The sequence below is a fragment of the Phoca vitulina genome, unplaced genomic scaffold (assembly GCF_004348235.1).
Source record: "Phoca vitulina isolate PV1807 unplaced genomic scaffold, GSC_HSeal_1.0 scaffold10, whole genome shotgun sequence".
NCBI lineage: Eukaryota > Metazoa > Chordata > Mammalia > Carnivora > Phocidae > Phoca > Phoca vitulina.
The window spans coordinates 46,349,494-46,367,772 of record NW_022589713.1 but is presented as its reverse complement, the minus strand read 5'-3'; the positions used below and the strand labels follow the sequence as shown (position 1 = coordinate 46,367,772).

At 45.4% G+C, this 18,279-nt stretch overlaps 1 protein-coding gene across 2 annotated transcripts in view; it reads left to right on the top strand.

The window, feature by feature from the left end:
* ITGA9 (integrin subunit alpha 9) overlaps nucleotides 1-18,279 on the top strand; it is a 330,110-nt gene that overhangs the window by 205,370 nt on the left and 106,461 nt on the right. For both annotated transcript variants that reach the window (XM_032408998.1, XM_032408999.1), the window contains exon 18: nucleotides 1,526-1,676. In XM_032408998.1, the coding sequence (XP_032264889.1) occupies nucleotides 1,526-1,676 (151 nt within the window). The remainder of the gene's footprint in view (nucleotides 1-1,525; nucleotides 1,677-18,279) is intronic.

The window sequence follows — 18,279 nt, the reverse complement described above, 5'->3', positions numbered from 1 at the left end:
TCCACGTGGCTAATTCCAGTGGCCAATCCTAAGTCTTCATGTTATTTTGGCCTGTCTGCCACATTTGACAAAACTGATTACTCCTTCCTTGGAACATGTCTTCTGTGGCCACTTAGATACCATCTCTCTTGGTTTTCCTCCTACCTCCCTTGTCATGCTTTCTCTTCTCCTCCTCACCTGCAACTCCTAAGTGTGAGACCTCTTCTCTATCTATACTCATTCCCTAGTGATCATATCCAGTCCATCCCAAATGTGTATCTCCGGCCTAGACCCTCCTTTAAGACTTAAGCATCCAGCTGTCCAACACCTCTTCTTAAAGATCCAATAGGCATTTGGATTTTTTTCTGCTGAACCTTCTATACTCTTTCCCATCTCAATGAATGACAACTCTTCCCTCCAGTTGTTGAAGCTAAAATCCTTGCAGCTGTCCTTGACTCCTCTTTTTCCCTAATACCCCTCACCCAATCAATCTGTGAGCAAAATCTGTTGGCATAACCTTGGAAACACATCCAGAACACGACTTCACTCTTCTCACTACTTCAGCTTCAACCGCTGTGGTCTGAGCTGCCTCCTGGATTATTGTGAGAGCTTCCCAACCAGGCTCCCTGCTTCCCCTCTGACCACACACCCACAGACCGTTCACATCACAGGCAGCGTGAGCCTACAGATGTGGAAGTCAGGTCACACCACTCCTCTGCTCAGAGCCCTGCAGGAGTTTCTTCTCAGAGTCAAACCAAGGTCCTTGTGATGGCCCCGCAGTGCCCCATATGATCTGTCTGTCCCCACTCCCTTTGCCTCTCTGAGCCTATTTCCTCCCACATTCCCCCTTGCTCACTCCTCTTAGCCACTCTGGCATCCTTGCCAGTCCTTGAACGTGCCAGGCATGACTTTCCCTTTGCTAGATCCCAGGTGTCTGTGTAGTCTGTGTATCTTGCTCCTTTTTTTCCTTCAGATTTCTACTCAGAGTTCACCTCATCAGTGAGGCTTCCCTAACCACCCTATTTAAAATTGCAGCCCACTCTCCCTCCAGATCTGGCATTCTCTACCCTTCTTACCCTTTGTGAGTTTTCTCCATAGCTCTTATCACAATCTGACCTGTATGTTTGCTGCTTGGTGTATGTGTTTTCTGTTTCCCTGAAGCTGTAAGAAGGCAAGAACTCTGTTTTGTTCACTGGTCTTTCTTCTAGCACAGAGAGTAGTCATGATTGGCATGTAGTAGGTACTCAAAAACATATGAATGAATACATGGCCAAATTCCATGTCTATGGTATTAAATATCTTATAATTTTCTGAGATTGATGTGAGCCCCAGCAGAGCCAGCAAATTAGGCTGCTAGATGAGGAAACTGAGGCCCAGGGGAGCTAACTGATTGCCCAAGGGTGCATTACTGGTTAATGGGGTTGCTGGAACTTGTAGTTCTGACCCCAGTGCAGTTTCTGCCCCCAACCCTCAGCTACCCTCTGATGCCTTATATTATGTTAGTGAAAACTTCAGGGCATTCATTGTTGTTCACTTTTCATTGCAGTGTTGATGGAAAAACCCCCTATCTAGCTTTGGGGGCTGTGAAGAATATCTCCCTAAACATCTCCATCTCAAACCTCGGGGATGATGCCTATGATGCCAACGTGTCCTTCAATGTTTCCCGGGAGCTCTTCTTCATCAACATGTGGCAGAAGGTAAGGAAGGCACCCCTGAAGAGAGTCTTTGTTCCATCGGGTGCATTTTCTGACTTTCATCATAGCTTGCAATGTGCAGTGATTCTGCAGAGACTGTTTTACTATGTGGGGTATCATTTGGAACTATGAGGATTTTTTCCTCCTGGACTTAGAAGGTGTGTTGGAGCAATACCCATCTCTAACATTGTCTCCCATCCTTTCTCTCTTATGGAACCCTCTCCCTACCGTTTAATGTCTGACCCCTTCTCTGAACATTCATGTGTTCTAAAGAATTCCAGTTTTATGTCAGTAGTTGTGAATAACAAGATAAGAAATGAGGACAGATCGCAGCTTATTATGCTTGTTATCACCCCTGGTGCACTTGATGTTTTCCATTAGGGGGTCACGTATGTTAGCCTGTGCTTTGACATGTTTGTTTATGATATATTTGAGTGAATTGAGGAAATTAAATTATTTTCATGAACTGAGTGAGTTTTTTTAGCACGAATCCATGTATTTGAGTTTAAGTAGAATGACTCTGAAAGGAAAAAGGAGTTGGTATTCTCTCCTGTCCCATAATTCAACTCAACAAACCACCTATGGGAAGAAAAAAAGAATGAGTCTCCAGCAGGCAACAGGAATGAGTGGGCTCAGACAGACCTCACCCTCCCCGGTGGTTGTTCTGACTCTTGACAGCAGTTTTGAAGGCAATTCTTGCAGCTTTTCAAAGTGTTTACAACACGGAACTGCAGTGCCTTGATGTCTGTGTTAAAGGGAACTAAGATCACTTTCTGAGGAACAGCTCTGCTCTGCCCACAGATGAGCACTTGGTGCACCTTCAAGCCAATGGGCAAACTTCTGTTCAGACGCAGATCCTGGCAAGCTCAACAGTTTTGATAGGATTATACCAACCTTGCCCAGCTTAGGGGGCAAGTGAAGCCTATAGAGCGATCTGTAATGGTCATGCTCCAAGAACTTTACAAGAGGTTATCTCAAACTCTCTGCTGCTTAATAGCTTTTAGGAGCCCCAGGGTTGGGGAGGCCACAAAAGCAATCAAGAAGGACTGTAAGAAAGGCATGCTTCCCATCTGTCTTCTACACCCTAAAAATTGTCCTGGTTTAAGCCCAGTCAGGAGAGAACCAAGTATCTACAAGGTTCTAGTATCTCTGGCTCCACATAGAATCTCTTTTACAGAATTTCCTGTGCCATGATGCCATCTTCCTGTAGGGGGTGGCAGGAAAGGAGCTCACTCAGAACAGATCTGTAAAACTCATCTCTGTGGTAACTGAAAGGATGGGGTTGGTGACTGGGCCATTACGTTGCAGATTCCTCTCACTTAGGACCTATGGGAGAAATTTCTCTCTGGTCTCAAAATTAGGAATAGCTGTGCTTTCCCTGAGTACTTTGGCTTATTTTTATCTGTAGGCACAGTCATCCCTTGTGACTAGGCTTTGCTCTCTCTGTTGTCTGCTAGAAAGTTCTGAGCTGGCTCCACTCTGTTGGTATATAGGATTTGGTGGTAGTATTTCACAAACTGTGTAGGTTCCTATGTATTACTCTATTTCCCTTCATCATAGTTTTCTTTTTAGCTTGGAGGCTGCATAATAGTCTATCATAAAGTATATAATGGATTACCCTCAAATTCTTATTATGTAGATATTTCATTCCAGTTTTATTCTCTTTAATACTGTGATGAATGAGGGCGCATAGGTGGCTCAGTCCGTTAAGTGTCCACAACTTTTGGTTTCAGCTCAGGTCATGATCTCAGAGTCCTAGGATCAAGCCCCACATCAGGCTCCCTGCTCAGCAAGGAGTCTGCTTGTCTCCCTCTCCTTCTGCCTCTTCCTCTGCTCATGTTCTCTCTCTTGCTCTCTCTCTTAAATAAATAAATCTAAAAAAAATACTGTGACGAATGTTTTTCACAGAGATTGCTATGAACAAATGATTATATTTTTATCTTGTAACTATTTGGGGGATGTAATGTAGCATTTGTTGACCACCTACTTTATACCAGGGGTTTTACATACATTTCCCATTCCCTCCTGCATGAGACCTGGGTGCATCTGCCATATTGGAGAATGCTGTAGGGAAGAAGTGAGGGAAGTAGGATTAGGCAGGGAAAAGGCTAAGGGTGTGCCATCATAAAAGGTAGCCTTGGTCTGAGTAATAGGGTGGAAAGAGGTGGAGGGATGCCCAAGAGCATAGCAGAATTGTCTCCTCTTAAAGTGGCAGGAGAGCATCATTTCCACCCCTGTATCATATTGAGCACCTTGAGGTGTAGTAAGTAGCACCCCCCCCAGGCATTCTGGATGAGGGGCTCTAGCCAGGTGAGGACAGCGTGCCTGAGAAGACCACAGATATGTCATTAGCTACTATAGCTGATCATTTTCATCTCTTTTTCCATTGAATCCCAGCAAATTTTGGCACAGGGAGCCCTAGTTTCAATTTTTCAGAAAGTTGACAAGGTATCAGGGGCTCTTTGGGATGTGGGAAGCTTTAGTGTGAGAAAGATAGCAGGGCACAGAGACATCCTGTAGCTCCCGTAGCCACCACGGGGGCAAGACCAACTAGAAAAACAATTAGGCAAAATGACCATCAATGTGGCAAGAGAAGGTAAAGAAACAAAAAGTCCTCTCCTGTGACCACAACCACAACTCTAACTGGAGATGTAAATGGCATCACTCAGCCCAGAGCAAGATTCTCACAGCAACCAGATGGGTGGTAAAGAGGAACCAGGAGAGCCCACTCACCCTGCACAGACCTAACAAAAACAACACGGACTCTACAAAAAGATTCTAACACATAAACTAAGAAAAGTGCAATTCAGGATACAGAAGGAAAGCATACCTTTTAGAAGGATTATTAATAGAAAACAAAAGTAAATTTTATTCTAGCATCCACTTTTCTTGATTAAATTCAAGAAAAAAAAATGAGCACAGCAAAAGATCAGATAGTAGAACGATAAGCTGGGATGAAAAAGGAATGAACTGAGAGGCAAACAAAAATAAAGGTTGTAGATAGGGTAAGGAAATATAATGAAACCAAGAAAGCAATGGCAGGATTAAAATGTGTTATAATCAGGAAAGAGCAGAATTAGCAGTATGGAAAATTGATTCATTGTTATACCTGGCATATTTGAGATGGTCTCTGAGAATTCAGAGAAAAAGAACAAAACAATGAAGAAGAATGACAGAACTATAGATGTGGAAAGTGGAGACCAGAGAAATCAGCAAAGAGAAGTGGCTCCATAATAGTTAGAAGACATGAGTAGACAGCAAGGAAGGATCTCCATTCTCTTGATTGAGCTCTGCAAACACCAGGCAGAAATATTGAGAGCACTTCACTGTCAGCACACAGCTTCATGAGATTTTGAATTTGAAAAATATGAAAGTGATGCTACTGATACCTAACAGAAAACAAAGAAACCAGTGTTCCGTAGGCTTCTTTTCTGTAACAGTATTAAAAAATCAGAATAGGTTCTCTGGTGAATTAAGAATTCTATACCCAGCCAACTTGCCCTCCATTGTGAAGACAAAATAAAGACATCCTTGAACATATGAGAAATCATAGAGTCTGTTAACTGCCCAGTTTGGATTTCCCCAAAAGCAGACCCCAACACAATGATGTAGGTACAGGCAGTTTATTTGGGGAGTGATCTCAGGAGGCACTCTGTGGGAGTGGTGAGTTTAGACAGGGAAGGGAAGAAAGACAGGACAGTGTGCCCTGATAAGCTGTGGGGAACTCATGCTCTGTCCAGCTGCAGATCTTCAGAGAGATAGACTCTGTGGAGCACCCCTCAGAATCACTCCCAGGGGTAAGGAAGCTGCTAGCGGATTTCTCCACCACCTCTTACCACACATCCACAGAGAATCACTCCAAAGGCATTCACTCCCTAGCACTTCCAGCCTTCTCTGGATATGGGCCCCCCCCCCCCCCCGGGGTGAGCAAACAACTCCGGCAGTGAGAAGTTGGAAGCCTTTGGCCTGGAGGGCGCTGGCCTCAGGTGACCAACCCTCTGGTGGGTTCTAGGGAATGGGAGCAAGGCAACATCTGCTTCAGTGACTGTTAAAGCTTTAATAAGCATGAAACTGTTCCTGAGAAATAGGACACTTACAGATAAAGCACTCTGGAATACAGTCGTGGAATAAAATGTTAAGGCCAAATAAACATAGACATAAGCAAAAACAAATTTTGCAAGCATTTAAAATAGTAAGCACATGTAAAAAAAATTATTGCCACAGTAAATACATAATTTTAAAACTTAATTTAAAAAAATAAGCTTATAATATCAGTTATACCATAAAAATTTGAGAAGAAACTTAATCTCATCACTCTTCCTGCCTCACATTCTTCAGAATGGAGTTTGGACTCCTCAGCTGTTCCCTGAGAGGCCATTCTGAGCCCATGCTTCCTGCCCTCCCTCTTCCCCAGCCTCATTGCTCACCACCCCCACCCCCCTACACACACACACACACTTGAATCCACCTATAATCCAGTCCTGGCATCCCCTCCACCCCCATTTTCTTTAATCAACCTCTCTGCCCTCAGATCTCAGCTCAGATGCCTCACCTGGCTGTCCAGGTGGTGTGGGTGGGAGGGTGGGGGGCTATCCGTCTGTCCAAAGCTGCAAGGCAGCTCAGGGCCTAGGCCTCCAAGGTCTCCAGTCTTCTGTGTCATCACACAGTTCGAGATGTATTCATTTCTGAGACTGAACAAAACATCTCCCCGAAGATGGACTTGTGGGGCCTCTCTAACATAAAGCTGCTTTCATAGATTTATGCCGGTTCTTTCCTGTAAGGGAAGGCTGCTTATAAAAAATGTGGGATGCACATGGACAACCATCTGCTGACTTTCCTCTCACCTCCATAAGCTAACTTGAAAACACTATAAAATAGGACTTAATGCGTTGGTGGCCACCGGCTGGTTGGCTGGTGGGCTGGCTGGGGCACAGCATACTGTGGTCATAGAGTGGCCTCCCGTGGAGCAGTGTGTGGGATCCCTTAGGGATGGGGGAGGGGCACAGTGGAAAGGGAGAAGAAAGGAGAATGGAGAAAATGCATTTGGAGCACATCTGTATCACACCACCCCGCGATCACGTTCACATTAGATTCTGTGTGAGCGACACCCGCAGAGCACCACTCCACAGACTTCGTGAATGGTGCCCGCTGGAGTTGTACAGCCACGTGACCCCGGGGTCAAGATCAAGTTGAGTTTTAATTTCTTCACCGTGATGCCATTTAGCACACAGGCTTCGTCTCTTCTTGCCTCTGTGGAACAGGAATGCATTTGTTGGGACAGTAGTTATTAAGTACCTGCTAAGTGCCAGGGACCGTACCAGCTGCTAGGGGACCCAAAGATAAGTAAGATCTGGTCTCTGCTCCCAAAGAACTCATGGCCTAATGGGCTGTGAGGCATGGCAGCAAGCAGAGCACAAGACACCAACTACTGTCCAGAGCGCTGAAACATCGCCCTGCAGCAAGTGATGACTGTGACATCTAGTCTTGGGATGCCCAAAGTCCCCATATTAGCGCTTAGGGAAAGATGACGGGCCTCCAAAGAATTGAAATCTGCTGCTGCCGCCATTGCAGAGCAGGGGTAGGTGCGTGAGTTTATTTAGTGAAGGGGCGAGCCGGCTGGAGCCTGGTGAGAGGGCAGAGGAAAAGGGACAAGAGCCATCCAGCAAAATGCAAAGAGGCGGCCCATGGGCTTCAAAGGGCCAGCAACATTCCTAGTGGCAGGGTGACCTCGGGATATTTGAGGAATGCAGATGTCTGCTGTCTGATGCTGAAGTTGCTTGTCGGTTAGGACTCCTGCACTCAGGAATGCTTCATGTGACCAAGAGACAGATGAGCTCAAAGAAGGGGCTGGGTTCACGAGTACGTCTTCAAGGCTGTGACAGTTAACGGCCCACGTGGAAACAGACACGGACGTGGACAACTGTAAGCCTAAGCTAGTGCAGGGGAGCTCCCAGGTGACCTTTGGGTACAAAGGGGACGCAGGAGCTTACCATGCAGTTACAGAGGAGGCCATGCTGGGTGAGAAGGAAGAACAAGGGCAGGCCCCTGACCTAGCCTCTTCTCTACAGCGTGAGTGCGTTCTTGGTTTGGATCTCCCAGGTGCTGACCTTGAGGAAAGGAATTGAGGGCAATTCATTGGGGAAGTGCAACAACACTGGGAGGGAGGCAGAGCAGTGATAGACCGGTGGAGGCAGCTAATGAAGAGGGTGCTGTTAAACCAGCTGCCACGGTGGGCACTGGGGCTTAATCCCAGGACAACCCTGGGAAACTGTGCAAAACACAAACCTCAGGGTGGAGGGAGCTGGGGGATTTATACCCCCTCCCAAGGAGTCAGCAGTTGAAGCTTTCTAGAAGTACACCTTCCCCAGGACTTCTGTCCTGTAATGTTCATGGCTAGAGCAATGGTCCTGGTTCTGGAAAAATACACTCGGGCACAGAGATTTAGCCACTGGCAACTGGAAGTGGAGTGGAGCACCCTGAATGGTGCAGGGCATCTGGGTGAGGCTCACCAGCACCTGCCAGAGATGCCCCTAGGGCTGGAAGCATTTACAACCTAAGCGCCTCACTTTCTAGGCTTCCAGAAGTTGTGAGTTAGCCTAATGGAACTTTGCCAAGGCTCTAGCTTGAAAACTGGTGGTGCACACTTCACAGTCTTACAGGAGTGGGGCAAGGCAAGGCAAGTATTGTAAATGGGACAGGGGGGTCAGGTGTGGGACAGTGGGAAGCAGTGAAGACTGTGGAAAAATCGAGCCTCATCCAGAGAAAGCAGCCAGCTCCCTGCAGCAGTCAATGGTTACTAGGTGGGAGCAGGGGCTGGTGCTGTCAGACTTCCTATTTTTCAATAAAAGCCAGAAATCCACATTTTTATGTGAAATCGCATGAGTTTGCAGCTAATTAAAATGTTCTCCAAACATTCTGTGGGCCAAACACATGTCCCACTGACCGCATCCAGCCTGCAGTCCACCAGTTTGTGACCTCCAGCTTCACTGTCTTCCATATGCTGAAGGCCCATTCTCCTGCCTGCCTGTTTGTCACACGGATCTGTATTTGTGGTAGAACCGAGCGTGTCTGCAGGCTTGACTGCATTTCACACCCATCCCTGGGTGGCAGAGAAGCTAGCCAAAGAAATTGGAGTTTGGGGTTCAAGTGCGAGTGTATGTTTGAGGGAAGGAGAGAGTCAATTTACATAGCATTTTTAAAGCCAGTGATGTTTTGAAAACTTTTCCCAGGCTGGAATATTTGTACTTTGCAGCAATTGCAAGAAGCAGCTAAGCTGGGGTTTGTGTTTCAGAAGTTCTTAGAAGTAACATAGCAAGTAGTCAACGTGAGGTAGAGGGAAAGCAAGGTTCTTAGGACCATCAGACACGGACGCAGAAACTCAGCTCTGTTTCTTGCAGCCCATGTGACCTTGAGCCAGGGGCCTTCTCTCTGTGCCTCAGTTTCTTTCTCTCTCTAAAATGAGATGTGCTGAGGATTAAATGGGGCCTATGCCAACTACTTGTACATCATTATGTAGCCGCCATGGTACCCCTCTACACACAAGCACAAACTTTATAACTCGTTCATTTACTCAGAAGGTATATATTGTCACCTACTTCAAAACAAGATTACATGCTGAGGGGTTGGAGGGAGAATAGCAAGAATATAAGACAAAGCTTCTAAGTCAGAGGGTGTTGACTCTTCCTTTTTAAACTAAAAATCAAGACTTGTGATTTTAACAAAGGGATTGCAGGACTGAGTGTGCACACATGGGTGTGTGCCTTCATAATGTCAAAAAATAGAGCTCGTGTTAAATGGAACATATTTTTATATTTAACTAATAGGCTTTATTTAAAAAATATAAGATTATATGAAAAATAATGAAAAACTTGGTAAATAAAATGAGTACTGGGTGTTCTACATAAGTGATGAATCACTAAATTCTACTTCAGAAACTAGTATTATGCTGTATGCTAACTAAAATTAAAAAAAAAACAACTTGATAAATGTATATCAGTTAAGTAAATGAGCTAGCTTTGGTGGCTCCTGTTTGTTTGCTTGTAATAATGCCTGTTGACTTTTTTTTTCATTTACTTACTATTTGCTGAAGTATTAGACTTTTTGGTTTGAGGATGTTGACTTTTTAAAATCCATTATATATAATGGTTCAAATATGTGATATGTGTGATGAATAATATCAGCGTTTACAGAATGAGGAAAATAATATACTCACCAAACAATGCAGGGCTAGGCCCTGAGTCTTGCAGATTGGGCAGGGAGAGGACCAGCCCAGAGGTTTGCAGGCCCCGTGAGGCCTGGTGGGGGAATCCGGGATTTTCATCAGGTAGACAGTGATGGGCCATCTGTGTTCTTCACTGAGGATATGGACTGAGGAAATAGAAGAAAGGACAGAAGCTGGTGACATGCTGGAGGAGGAGCCAAGAAAGACCAAATAGGACAGGGAAGCCAGAAGGTGAGATTCAGTCTTGGGATTGCCAGAAGTGAAAGAGACCGGTGAGGAAGCAGGGGGAAGACCATGAATCCAGCCCGGAAAACAGAGATCTACCACTTAGAATGCATGTTAGAGCTTTCTGCACTTTCAGGTTCCTAAGAAACGTAGTTAGTGCTCAGCCCCGGTTGGTTGTAAGTCACTGAATCTGGCTGACACGTTTTGTGTCACCGTCTAAGCTCCCTGAGAGACAAAGATGGGGGGTGGACCCTGTGTCCTTCTGTCTCCTCCCGTGACAGGGCCCAACGTAGGAAGCCTGATGACGTCCATTAGAAGTTGCGTGAAAGAAAGCTTAGTTTTGCTTTTTCTGAGGAGTGCTTTGAATTCCAAAGGAAACTTGGCCTCCAAGTTGGTTTTGGGGGCAGAAAAGCACCAGGTCAGCTTTTGCGGCGTTCCATGGCTTATTCTTTATGACAAAAGGCATAGAGGGCTTATAAGTTTGTTTTTCTTGTAAAGGGATCCTTCCAGTTTATATCTACCTTCACCATGGAAAGGCAGTCCCTTTCTCTCAAGGGCTTCTCTCCTCTCGCTTTCAAGGCAAGCCGCTCAAGATGGCGCCAGGCGATAAAAATGATCCAGTTTCTAACCCGGATAGAGTGGGAAAGATTAGACACTTACATGTTTATATACCTTTATATTTGTGGGAGTGCCCTGTCCTGTTCTCACACAGAAACTGCATCCGCACATAGGAACAAAACAAGATGTGTTCCATGGAGCTGGGAAGGCCCACATCCTATCAGGAAGGGTTTGCAGGCAGGAACGCGTGCGCCTCATCCGTTGGCATTGGTGTGTAAGCGGATTTCAAACCGCCTGCCTTCACTCTGCCACTGCTCTCATTCATGGCAGGAACTGATTTTCATTGTGTTCCGCTTTCTCCGGTGTCTCTCGTCAAGTTAATAGTAGCCCCGAGTAAAATGCAACCCTTAGATGTTTACAGTCATCTTGGCTGGGCCATTAAGATGATGAATGAACTTGCTTCTTGCCCTTGTAAGGGAGCCCTGAGGGTGGATATCGATACCCAGAAAATAATAAGTCTTTTCCGCCCCTTTTCTGTTTTTAATCCAGTGCCCCAAGCCCCCTGGTGACTTTACCTTGAACTTCCTGCACAATGCCAGGCAGAAAAACCTCACCTGGCTCCCAGCCCATCTGAGGTTCTGACACAGCGGCAAGCTCTTTCCCTTTTTCTCCCCTTGTTGGTCTTCCCCGTCCTGCATGTCAGAGGTCAATCCCAAGTTCCCTAGAGCCTTTCCCGTTTCTGAGCTATTTCTGCCTGTGCTGACTTTCCTCCTGGAGCAGTCAACAGTGGGTGGTAGGGAGCAGGTACCCTGAGGCCAGGTTCATAATTCCTCACCTGGATTACCTGTGGCCGTGGTGTTACCACTGTCTGGCCTTGCAGTCAGAGAGATTCTAACCCCTAGTGAAGCCGTCCTGAGAGCCAAGCTGGGCCCTTCTTGCGGCGGTGGCCAATGAGGAGGTGGTAGAGAAACCCAGATGTCCATTTCCAATTACAACGTGGCCTCAGTGTTCCACGGCGGGGCTCAGTTTTCACATATATGAAAAGCTTCATTTGTGTATTCACTGTGTTTGGAAGGAAGGCTACGTTTTGCTTTAGAAATGTCAACAGAGCTGTAGCTACAACAAGGATCAATTAAGAAGGACGTTTCCCAGAGCTGCAGGACTTGGGTAAATCTATTTACTGATGGGGGGGGGGGGGCGGTGGCCAGTTTAGAAAACATGTGTTAAACCTCTGGATTTTTTTTTCTAATGAACTGCAAAACAGCAATTTAATAATTTCCTCTTTTAAGGGGAAAGGGGAGCCTTGGATTTTAAATCTTTTTCATAAAGCAGCGCAACACCTCTTAAAAGGAAAGCCATGAAAATGGACTGCTAAGCCAAGGCAAACAAAAGAAAGTGAAAAAAATCAAGGAGAACATGGGTGTCTCAGGCTAGGTTTCCCTGAAGCAGATGTGGAGGGAGCGGGGAAGCAGGACAGGGCAGGGCGTGATCTCGGGTGCAGTGCTGCGGCGGGTGACCTCGGCCTCATCCTGCAGGGGATCTCTGAAGGGTGAGTCACACCTCAGCAAGGTCCATCTCAAGGTCAGAAAGCTGGGCTTTTCGTCCCCCATAACACCAGTCATTGGTTAAGGGCCACCCACCGAGGAATAAAAGTCCCAGGGCTTTCTGCCCTCTGAGGGTGACGTGTGGACATGGTGGCCTACCAGATGGAGGGCAGACCTCCAAAGAAGACCCACGGTGCTGGCTCTTGGAAGAAAACACATGCAGGAGCCAGAAGGTGGGCACATAGACGGGGTCCCAGGGGAATCTGGCGGAACCCTGAAAGTGTTGGCAATAGTAGGATTGCCGTCTGCTGGCGTTCCTTGTGTTCCGAAGGCTGTGTCATAAGCATGTTGACAAAGATGCAGCTCTTGAGGTGTGTGTGTGACATTCTCAGGTGATAGTGTCAGTGACACACAGGATATTTCTGCCAGCATCGGAATTAAGGAACCAGCAGGTGTAGATGCCCTTGGAATTTAACGGAGAATCTGAATGCATAGCCACATCCTGTGATGATCCAGCTTGCTAGAACTAGCATTCCATCCCTTTGAGGCCAGAAGTGCCAGTAGCCTCGCTGCTTCCTGAGAGCCACTGGCCTTGTTCGTATCCAGGCACCTGTATCCAGGACTGGCCAGCCCATCTTCTTCCTGAAGCAAGTGGATTAAACAACTGATTTTAAAAATAGTTAGGAATGTGTTTGGCTGCAGGTAACAGGAAGGCCAGCTTGTAGCAGCTGATCCTAATGGGATTTTGATGTTTCTTTTGTAATAATAAATGTGGAAGTGGACAGGCCAGGACTGGTAGGCACCTGTGTGATGCCATCAAGAAACCTAGTTCTTTGGTCTTTGCACTCAGCCTTTCTTCACACCTGTTGTTTCTTGGTTCCACTTCCAGCTCTGCAGCTGCATTCCAGGCAGTAAGAAGAGGAAAGATAACAGCCCTGCCCCCTTTTACTTATTTTTTATGTTTTCATTTCAAATCAAGTATAGTTAACATACAGTGTTGTATTAGTTTCAGGTGTACGATAGAGTGATTCAACAATTCTATACCCAGTGCTCCTCACCTGCGTCACCCATCCCCTACCCACCTCCCCTCTGGTCACCATCAATTTGTTCTCTATAGTTAAGAGTCTTTTGTTTGGTCTGTCTCCTCCACCCCTTCTTTTTTAAATTTGTTCATTTGTTTTGTTTCTTAAATTCTACATATGAATGAAATTGTATGGTGTTTGTCTTTCTCTGACTCACTTATTTTGCTTAGCATCATATTCTCTAGATCCATCCATGAGGTTGCAAATGGAAAAATATCATTCTTTTTTATGGCTGAGTAATATTTTATTATATATGTATACCACCTCTTCTTTATCCATTCATCTATCGATGGACACTTGGGCTACTTCCATAATCTGGTTATTGTAAATAATGCTGCTATAAAAATAAGAGTTCATATATCTTTTTAAATTAATGTTTTTCTATTCTTTTGGTAAATACCCAGTAGTGGAATTACTGGATCATAGGGTAGTTCTATTTTTAACTTTTTGAGGAACCTCCATACTGTTTTCCCACAGTGGCTACCCCAGTTTGCATTCCCACCAACAGTGCAAGAGGGTTCCTTTTTCTCCACATCCTCGCCAACACTTGTTGTTTCTTGTGGTTTTGATTTTAGACATCCTGACAGGTGTGAGGTGATATCTCATTATAGTTTTGATTTGCATTTCCCTGATGATGAGTGATGTGGAGCATCATTTCATGTGTCTGTTGGCCATCTGTATGTCTTCTTTGGAGAAATGTCTGCTCGTGTCCATTTTTTACATGGATTATTTGGGGTTTCTTGGTGTTGAGTTGTATAAGTTCTTTATATATTTTAGATAGTAACACTCTATCAGATATATCATTTGCAAATATCTTCTCCCATTCTGTAGGTCGTCTTTTAGTTTTGTTGATTGTTTCCTTTGCTGTGCAAAGCTTTTTATTTTGAAGTAGCCCCAACAGTTTATTTCTGCTTTTGTTTCCCTTGCCTCAGGAGACATATCTAGAAAAATGTTGCTTTGGCCAATGTCAAAGAAATTACTGCCTGTGCTCTCTTCTAGGATTTTGATGGTTTCGGGTCTCACATTTAGGTCCTTAATCCATTTTGATTTATTTTTATATACGGTGTAAGAAAGTGGTTCAGTTTCATTCTTTTGCATGTAGCTGTCCAGTTAGGCCTACCCCCTTTTAAATAGCTTTCCTGAAGCCCCACTTAGCATTTCCAAGTACCTCTCATTGGCCAGAACCATGTCATGGGGCCCTCCTAGGCCACAATAGAGGCTAAGAGATGAGTTTTCTGAGCTGGGCATATTGCTGCCTCAAATACAGTCCGGCTCTGCCTATGGGGAGGAAGGGAAGAGTGGCGATTGAGAGGCATTAGTGAAACCTGAGAGAGGTTGTTTGCAAGTACATGTCTCTGAGAAACAGCAGAAAGGGGGAAGGAGAGAAGATGAATCACAGACAAACAGGCAAATGACTGGCATGATCACCGTCTCATTTTCCTTTTGCTAAAGTTCCTTCAGGCTCTGCCTTATGGCATTTAGGATATTTTAAAGTCATCATCAAGAATACCTGTTGGGAAGATCTGGCTTAGCCATGGTCAAGTGTCGCAGAGCACCTGAAGTGAACCAGCAGGTGACACGACTCAGTTCGGTCTTATCAAGCAGTGCCCGGTGATGTCAGACCCTGATAACTTATAAGGTGACCTTTATCTGTCTGCCTTATCTATCTTCATTGACATATGCATTTCTTATTTTCACGAGATGAAGCCGTTCCAATGATAATGTCAACAGATTTGGATTTGGGGCCTCCCACGAAGGTGCCACCACAGCTCTCTATCCAGGCCAACCTGCACTAGAAAGGCCAGCATCCAGTACCCCTGTCCTCCTGACTGGTGTATATATTTCCAGTCCCTTCTTCACTGTTCTATTTCTATTTTTGTGCTGTGTCTAGTTTGGCATCTTCCTTCTTAAAATGTGGAGCCCAGGCCTGAACTGCTATCCAATGAGTCCAGCATAGAATTAGTACTGCCCCAGTTCTATTAATGTGGCAGCCACAGCACAATTATATTCATTTGTGATGCATTTACTCTATTTTTCTTCTAGTTTTTTTATGCTCTTTGGAAGTTTAGTTGTGGCATTTATAGTCTTGCTACTCAAAATATGGTCACAGACCAGCAGCGTGGCATCACCTAGGATCAATTAGCTTGATAGAAATGCAAACTCTTGGGGCACCTGGGTGGCTCAGTCGGTTAAGCGTCTGCCTTCAGCTCAGGTCATGATCCCAGGGTCCTGGGATCGAGCTCTCGTCGGGCTCCCTGCTCAGTCTGCTTCTCCCTCCGCCCCTCCTGCTGCTTGTGCTCACTCTCTTTCTCTCTCTCTCAAATAAATAAAATCTTAAGAAAAAAAAAAAAAAAAAAGAAAGAAAGAAATTCAGACTCTTAGACCTGACCACCCCAGGCCTGCTGAATCAGGGTCTGCATTTAACAAGATCCCTGGGTATTTGTATGCATAGCAAAATTTGAGGTTAGTCATAGCTCCTGACTTTAGGTCATCTAACTTGGTAACTTACCAAGACATTGATAAGACCCGTTAAGTGCACTTGGAGCAACGGGCCTGGTGGGCTCCAAGTGTGATATCCTGTGGGCAGACATGGAGCCATTTGCTGAGTAGACGGGGAGGGAAGGAAGAGATGTTTCTGGAGCATTCTTCAGGCACTGTACTGGGTGCTTTATTTCATTGAATCTTCACCACAGCCCTGTGTGATGGGTGCTCTTATTCCAATGTATAGATGAAGGAAGAGAAACTCACAAGATGAAAGGAACACGATCATTTTTATGCTCAAGACTCATAAAGGTTAACAAGACTGAGGTCACACTAGAAAGTGGCGAGCTGGTGCTAACGTCACCTTCTGGCCCAGATCTCATTGTCTCATCTGCCAGGAAATCTCTCAGATGCTTTGCCAACAATGTGGTTGGCTAACCAGGGAAATTAGTCTCTGCCTCTGTGGTTAGAGGTAATGCTCTTTCTCTCTAGCATTAACTGTTAAAATGGCAGCCATTTAGGGGCTGCCCATGCAGGAAGCAATGAGGTGGGCTCTTCCCTAAAGGAAAGGAAGCTAACTGGTACATATGCTGGAGGAAACAGAGAAGCCCCAAATCAAGGAGAGATCTTGAGGGATCCAAAAGAAAGTCTCAAGACAGCTTAGAGTGGTCAGGGGGAGCCCTTCCTGGGGTGAGAAAGTCATGCACAACCATGAGCACAGCTGCCATGGACTAAGATGGAGAGAAAGAAAAGAAAAAAAATGTCCCCTGGGCCAAAGAGTGGGCTGTGCTTGAAATCAGCTGTGTTGTTACCAGGTAATATACAAGACAAGTAGGAATCCAGTCTTCTTTCTGGACCCATCACAGCTAGTAGCACAGTTAATCACCTCCCTTTTTATGTCCTTTTTTGTTTTTAGTCTTCAGTAGCCTGTTTTGAGATATAATTTACATAGTGTAAAATGCACTCATCTTAAGGATACAGATCTATAATTTTTATATATGTTGATACCCATCTAGCCACCACCCACATCAAGAATGAGAACATTTCTAGCAGTTCAAGATGTCTGAAATGGGATCCTAATCCCTCCAAACCTTCCATTTGCAGGAAATAGCAACTCCCTTCCTCTTGTCCCTGCCCTTCTCTGTCACCTCTGCATCTGTTCCACAAATGGCCCATTGGCTAGGCCTCCAGAATATAGCCATAATCCACCCACTTTGCACCATCACCACTGCTCCCATCCTGGCCCAAGTCCCCACCTTATTTCGCCTGATTATTGACTGCAGTAGCTTCCTTCATAATTAGTCTCCCTGCTTCCACCCTTGTCCCTTTACACTTCTTTGCCCGCACCTTCCAATGGCTTCCCAGCTCACTGTAAACTTCATTCTTTGCAATACCTATAAGACTCTGTAAGATCTGAATCCGTTAGTTGCTGCCTCTCTGAACACATTTCCTATGACTCTTCCCCTTGCCCTCTCCACTGTAGCCACCGTGACCTCCTTGCTGTTCCTTGCAACACACTAAGCTTGTTCCTGCCTCAGGGCCTTTGCACAGGCTCTTCTGTCAGATATCCAAATGGCCCAATCCCTCAATTCCTTCCTGTCTTGGCTCAAATTTCACCTGATTAGAAATACCCTACTGTTCCAAACACCCCCATCATATCCCCATACCCTGATTTTTTCCATAGAACTTATTACCATCTGATGTACTATTTGTTTTGCTGATTGTCTTAGCCCTCCCACTGGACTATAAGTTCCATATAGTATAGAATGACTTTTTATTCATCAGTTCATCCCTAACACCTATAGCAGTGCCTGGGATATAGTCAGATGTCAATATTGTTCCATAAATAAATGAATGGATGGCAAATGGGTATATAGAGAGATGAAGGATATTTCTATCCTTCTATGTACTTTATGGTTACTTTGTCAGTTATCGTTAAGTTTTAGACTGCCCTAGGACTTTTTAAGTGCTAAGTGCTCTTTTTAAATAACTTGGTGGTTTGGAAAGGTATGCTATTTTCTTATCTCCCTAGAAAGGCAAACCACAAAGACTCCCAAGAACTGGAGCAATGCTACCCCCACCTGGTGAGAGAGTCTTGCTGTGTAGGATCAGGCCTGACCTGATGAGCCAGTTCAGTCCTTTGGTGCCGAAAGTCACTATCACTTGCTGCTGAGGGACCCCATGTGGTGTCTGTGCCTTGTGGGGTGACAGGCCGTGCAGATTCCCCTGCGCTCCCTCATTTGAGGCCAGCAGCTTTTTCCTGCCAGAGCAGTCCTCTCTGTCCATGCGTTTCTGCCCTAGGTTTGCAGGTCCTTGGTGGGCCTGGGAATATGAGTGACAGTCCCACAGACTTGAAAATCATCTATGCTCTGGGTTCTTTCAAAGAACAAAAAGTAGCACACATGTCTTCCTTAGGTTTCCCCAGAAGCAAACCCGGAGACAAGAATTCAAATTCAAGGTATTTGTTGCAGAGGCAAAAGCAGACATTTGCTCGG